The sequence below is a fragment of the Phalangium opilio genome, unplaced genomic scaffold, assembly GCF_054372755.1.
Source record: "Phalangium opilio isolate 3A_F unplaced genomic scaffold, DU_Popi_V2 ptg000031l_1, whole genome shotgun sequence".
In the NCBI taxonomy this organism is placed as follows: domain Eukaryota; kingdom Metazoa; phylum Arthropoda; class Arachnida; order Opiliones; family Phalangiidae; genus Phalangium; species Phalangium opilio.
Genome location: NW_028324158.1, coordinates 5,096,280 through 5,103,139, shown reverse-complemented (window position 1 = coordinate 5,103,139; position 6,860 = coordinate 5,096,280). Strand labels below are relative to the sequence as shown.

At 35.5% G+C, this 6,860-nt stretch overlaps 1 protein-coding gene across 1 annotated transcript in view; it reads right to left on the bottom strand.

Annotated features, from left to right (window-relative positions):
* Nucleotides 1–381: 381 nt before the first annotated feature.
* The window catches only part of LOC149690168 (gamma-aminobutyric acid receptor subunit alpha-6-like), a 95,658-nt gene continuing 89,179 nt past the window's right edge, over nt 382–6,860 (bottom strand). The window contains exons 9-10 of the mRNA XM_089870797.1: nt 5,404–5,624; nt 382–1,600 (exon numbers count right to left, since the gene is read on the bottom strand). Coding sequence (XP_089726923.1) covers nt 1,070–1,600; nt 5,404–5,624 — 752 coding nt within the window. The 3' untranslated portion in view covers nt 382–1,069. The remainder of the gene's footprint in view (nt 1,601–5,403; nt 5,625–6,860) is intronic.

The following is a 6,860-nucleotide window of genomic DNA, read 5'->3' as shown; positions in this document are numbered from 1 at the left end:
GCTAAGAAATTACACGATTTGAAGAGAAAAGCTAAGAAATTATACGATTTGAAGAGAAAAGTTAAGAAATTATATAATGTGAAAAGAATGATTTAGAAATTACATAATGTGAAAAGAATGATTTAGAAATTATATGATGTGAAAAAAATGATTTAGAAATTATATGATTTGAAGAGGATGGTTTAGAAATTACGTGATTTGAAGAGAATGGTTTCGAAATTATAGTATTAGAAGTGAATAGTTGAGAAATTATATGATTTGAAAAGAATGGTTTAGAAATTATAGTATTAGAAGTGAATAGTTGAGAAATTATATGATTTGAAAAGAATGGTTTAGAAATTATATGATTTGAAAAGAATGGTTTAGAAATTATATGATTTGAAAAGAATGGTTTAGAAATTATATGATTTGAAAAGAATGGTTTAGAAATTATATGATTTGAAAAGAATGGTTTAGAAATTATATGATTTGAAAAGAATGCTTTTTGAAATTCTAAGAGACCGGTAGCTCTCTTAGATAAGATTTCATACTGCCTTTAATGTACTATGGGGTATGATTTTATAATTGTAAACTACAGTTTAGAAATTATATGATTTGAAAAGAATGGATTTTGAAATTATATGATTTGAAAAGAATAGTTTTTGAAATTCGAATGAATAATTTTAAAAGTACAAGAATGTTAGAGACGAAATGTAAACAAATTGAATTAGAGACTAGACATGACAAAAACAGAAGGAAACAGTAATAATCCATGTTATTATAATTGGGGGGGGGGGGGGATTTACTTTGAAGATTGGAAAAGTTGAATTGAACCGGTAAATGTTTCTTAACAGTGCACCGCCAAATTTCTTTAAAGACCTGACATACGCCAAGATGGCACCATGCAATATAGAAGTTTCGTGTTTGTCCCAGTATTTCTTCCACAGTCAGTTAAATATTTACATATAAGGTTTTTGTCACGGTATAATCATTTTTTAAAAAATATACAAAAAGAAGAAAATATAATCGGTACAATGAAAAAGAGAGAGAGAAAAAAAATCACCCGCATTATAACGTTTCTCCAAATATTTTAAGTTTCGACTATGACGCTGTTCGACGAAAAATTTGGTAATTGGTCGTCGATAATGTAAAGGTACATTGTCCAGTAGATTAGATTGAGGACGGCAAAGGTACACGGGAAAACTAGCCTAGCTGTGCAATCTATCTTGGCGGCAATTAAAAAGAGAGAAGCCACAGCCGGATCTTCCTCTTCAACCTCCAATTGCTGGAGCAATAACAAATCCTTCAGTCGCTGAGACTTGGGCTTCTTACGACGTAGCCGGCGTCGCAGCCCTTGCATGCAACTGGCCGGAACGGGCCTGTGTATCGCCTCTTCTCGTTCGAATTCAATGACTTCTTCGACAGCCAAGCTGACCACCGGCGAAGTAGAAGGCTCGCCATGAGCGGCGGGTTGGAGTTGTACTTGTTGGAATTGAAATTTTGGCGCGGAAGAGCCGTCCGTCGGTAAAGTCTCTGTCATGATGATGTCACCATCCTGGATGTCGACGCTACTGTCCGATACTTGACCCAAAAGTTCCGCTTGTTGACGCTCCTGTTTCTCCTGCGTACAATATCGAAGTTCGTTATTTTGTACGTTTAGGTTCATGCCAGTGTGATGTCCATGCGAAACATAGATGAAATGGTAACCATGCAGATTGACAGAAGACATTCGTTATAAAATCGAGCACTAAAACAATTGCCTTTAGCATCTCTCTATAATCATGCACAATTTACATCTATTGAAATTCAATTGACATTTATGCAAACAAATACAAGTGGTTGAAAATGAAGTAAATATTAGTATTTTGTGTTGTAGTGACTTCACAAGATCATGCAATGTTCGCTTTACAACAGACGAACGTGTACTACATTACTAAATGAAGATGGAGTGCACTACAGTACTGCCACCCCCACCCCTCCCAAAAGAAGCCGGTAAGAAAACATAAGCAAAGAATCGGCCACAAAATAATCCACATCGTTCGACTGCTTTACCAGAAAAGAAGATGCATGTTACTGAAGAACGCGGAGGGACCCTGGATAATAAGCTTAAGGAAGATTTATCCCTTCATAAACGCTCTCCAAAATACAGAACACTCATGCGGTTTTCTTTTTCTCTTTTTGGCTTTCGTTGCCTTTAACCCTACACGTTTACCCTCAATAAAAAATCAAAGGGCAACTACAGAAGAGATGGAATGATCCTACTTGAGTTTCGCTTTCTTATCCCTTATTTAACCGGAAGTAAGATAAACCGAAGCTATGAAACGAGGCATTTACCTCCTTAACCAGAATAGATGTTCACTTGATCAAATCGGGAAATCACATAGGAATCAAATGTTTACAACTGAGTAGAGATTGCAAACCATGAAAATAAATCTAGGCCTTATGTCCTCTAGTTCAGTTCAATAAGATTTTATAAAGGATGTTCGGCTTCCCAACAACGGTCTGTACCCATGTTTCCTTTGTTTCATGCAATTTTATCTTCAACACCAAACATGGGATCGTACGAATTGTGACGTTTTCGTGATGCCAGACAAACATTAAAACAAGTTATAACTTTCCATTTTCAGCTACGAGAGTCGCTGACCACCAATTCAATAAAATAGCAAGAGAAATAGGATTTGAAAAGAAAGGGACCGCATAATGCGTCAAGCTACAATCACCGATACGTTCATATCAGATAGAACTTCGTGTCAAACTATTTCTCTTATGGTTCTACGACTTCTCAGTCTCTGGTAATCTCATCCTCTGACAAATTATGGTCAGAGTAATTTCACTAGGAACCCTCCATTTATTTTAGGTTCCCGCTTCTATTTCGTCTCAGCGAGATAAGCTCAGGCGACCAAATCCCGTTAAAAAGCGTTTCCGCGCAGTTTATTTACAGCGGCATTGACTCTCTGTCTCTGTTACTAGTCTTTAAAGCCCAGAGAAACATCGCGTTTTCGGTTCTTTGCTTCTGAGAAAGTAGATGAGTTACCGGCTTTTTGGTTCTGATAAATATAGGTTGGTTTCAGACGTTTAGGTTCTGGGAAAACTAAATCGGTTATTGATGTTATTGGTTCTCAAAAAAGTAGATGGTTTTACAGGTTTTGGTTCCCACAAAACTAAATGGTATTTCTTTGCATAATTGTTTCTGACAAAACTAAACGGGGTTTTGTCGATTTGTTTTCGTTTAAATATATGGTTTTTAGTCAACTGTTTCGTTCTGAGAAAACTGCATGCTTAAATTTAGATGTACTGGATCTGATAGAACTACAATGGTCTTTCAAGGACTGGTTTCTGGCGGAATTAGACGGGAAATTCATTACTAAGTTTTCGATAATTATTTTGTTCTAAGAAGACTAGATGGTTTCGGAAGTTTCGCTTCACATTTTCATTAGTTTGAAAATTGGTTTACACAAGGGCTTTTTATAGTTTGGTAGTTGGTATGGATTTTTTATACATAAACTAAACAGGTTTTTAAACATTTTTTGCATTGACAAAAACTAGATTTTACACACTACTCGAACTTCACTTGTCTATCTTGTTTAGCCATTTCTATGTCCTAACACTCCCAATAAATAAAGTTTTCATATACCTTAAGCTATAAGAGGACCATGCCAAGCCATATTTCAACGGTTTTTATTATTTTGAGAACAAACTCGTGAATCCCCGTGAAAATCTTGGGTCTATAAGCGTAAGTCCATAAGTTTGTCACTAGTTACTGAGAGCTTGTCATGAAGTGACGTAGGAGAAACGTCAAAGTGTTGCCTGGTGAGGCGCTGTCAAAGGCTTAGTACAAAATAAATAAGACGATTGACCGCAAAATGGAGTGTAGTCAATTTTCGCTTGTCGTTCTCAAACTAGTTCTCAGTAAGTCTCTATCATTACAAAGTATAGGTAGTGTCATACTTATGGAACGTATCTATGCTATAAGGTCCCTCATGCTTCCCAAGAGTGCAGTGTGACTTTTTACCTATGGGTGCTTTGGATCCTTATATCCATTTATCACTTAAATAAAAACACACTCTACAAAAAATAACGGTACTAAAAAGAGGGACAAGTATAAAAAGAAGAGTTTATAGCAGCGAGTTGCTAGGTCCTTAAACGTTCATCATTCAACAACGTGCGAGTAAAGTTTTCCTGAGTTTTCTTTTTGCATAAGTGTAAAAACGTGTTGGAGGTCCCTGGGGATTGAGTATAAGTTGATGATTATGAATTGCTCACTTATTACGTTGTACGTGAGTTCTACTGTATCTGGGCGTTATAATAATTTAACAAACTAATTTGCTAAAACTTCACGTTTCGTCGAGAGTTTAATAGTTTCCACTATTCCATCAATGTCTAATAAGGTAACGTGAGGCGCATTTTGCTTAAAAATTGGTGCCTTGGAGTCTAACAGGTAATCTAAGTAAGACCGTTTTGACAGGAAATAGTTCATAGGAACTGAGAGTAGGAAAGGCAGTTTTTTCCTACTCTCAGTTTCGCAACAAGCAAAACAGCTTTTTGATACTTTGAAAGTAGCCCCTCCCTACAGTTTTGTTCAAAAGCACTTCGAAAATAACCAAATTTAAGGCGGACCTGTCTTATGGATGCATAAACTTTATACCTTTGACCGTGCTATAAGATTTAAGGCAAAACTTGTAAGTCCTACTCTTAAAGGAAACGTTCAGGTAACATAATATTATACCTTAAAAGAAAGGCCTTGGTTTAGTGCATACTAAACTGAACTCCTCATCTCTCTAAGCCTGAGAAAAATCAACGAATGCTGTATGGGTAAGAGGTTCTGTTTAGCAGAAGACGCCACTAAACCAATAGCGGCAAAGTATTCCACGTTTTTTTATGCTTCTTATTTTGTAATATGAAGTCCTTTATTTTTTTAATGTTTTACCTTTAATATTTAGAAAAAGAAAGTTCTTTTAAGGTATAATGTTATGATACCTCTCCTTTAACAATCCTTAAATTATTATTCGTCACCTAAAATCGGTATTCGAATTATATTCTATCAGATACCTATTGCAGTAGCCTAAAACAGATCAGTGCTACTTTAAAGGTAAGGATTATGATGGTGGAATTTCCGGGATAATTATGTCCCTTCAGCGCAAGTGCATGGCCGATGCCAATTAAATCAAAATGGTTGAAATCAGTAATAATAATTTCACATAGCGTTTTCACGCACGCTTTCACTTTTAGCATTTGGTTTTTCTAAACCTTACCGTGCAAACTTATCAAGTGTGTCTTTAAACTGAATTTATGATACTTTTAGTTTAGTTTAATAAAAAAACATGCACACCAATTTAGTATATTTCATGCCCTCAATGCATGCTCCTCATGTTTATGTTTTCATACCGAATGTTTTTTTTTTAAAATGTGGAAAATTAAACTTACCCTTTCTGCTTTAGCCTTTAAGATGGCTTCTTTTCTCTTCTGTCTTTTGTGTTTCTCGTATTTATCTACAAAATTTACACAGGCGTACTCCACCAGAGCGGTGAAGACGAAAGTAAAGCACATGATGACAAACCAGTCCAAGGCTGTCGGGTAATTGGCTCGCGGTAACGCCGCTCTACCCGTAAATCCCATCGTTACCAAAGTCAATACCGTCGTGGCACCTAAAATTCAGGCAAAAATTATCAGTTTATAAATAAACAACACGTTATATTTGACATTTTAAGTGTAACACTGTCACTGTAACAGCACAGATTCAACGGACTGTTCATTTCCTATGGATTAGAGCAAACCATGTAATGACATTAATAACATATTGAGGAAAACCTAGTGTATTTTGGCGTATAAGGTAAGTGAAAATTAATCAATATAATTGGTATATTTCAAAGGGTTAAAGGGAGGGTAAAGTGAAAATCCGAGTAAATTTTTATTAATTCTTCTACTAATTATAAGATCAGTTTGCATAGTCAAAAATTCAGGAAATACCTCCGAATAAATTTAAAATTCAAATTTGGTTCAGATTTAAGGATAATTTGAAATAAACCCTTACGACCAATGGCGTAACACCCTTCAACAAAATTCTCGTGGTACGCTCTGTATCGAATGAAATTTATCGCGAGATTTTATTTTTTGTTTTTATCGCGATGTGACAATCGTGGCACTAGACATGGAGCGTGCCAGAGAGGGTAACTCCAAACTATCCTTAAAATCTGAAATTAATTTAGATTTTGAAAGTCATTCGGAGGCATTTCCTGGATGTTTCAATATGCAGAATGGTCTTATAATTAGTAGAAGAATCGATAAAAAAATTCTTGATTTTCCACTTCACCCTCCCTTTAATTAAATGAATCATTGAAGAAGTGTGAACGGAATGTCTTTCATCTTGAACACTCCCATTCAAGGTCAAGATAACAATATTATGGTAACAATTGGTTAACTAGTGTGAAACATTTACCCTTTCATTTATGAGACAGGCTTCATTTGAGCTAACTCTGCAAACCTAATCACTAAACGCAAAAGGTATCGAGAATAATGTACAAATAGGCTTTTAGTCTAAGCTAGAGAATTATCATGCTACAGGTATTTTGCGTCAGTACATGATAGGGTGTGTATCTTATAGAAGGTTTAGAGTTGAAAACTTCGATGAATTGAAACAGAAATATGTGATCAAAGCAACTTAGATTCACTTATTTCTCGAAAACCAATCAATCATTTAACATCATTAAAATGAAAAACGTTTGTTCTTATTTCAAGTTAATTTTCGTCACGATACGATAAAATAGGGGAACAACCAACTTGTAAAGAAAGATTCAAGAGTTCCTGGGAAAACGAATGAAACGCTAAGAGAAATGCCTCGTAGGAAAAGGAGTGTTCTAGAGCGGAATCACGGGCCTGTCTTC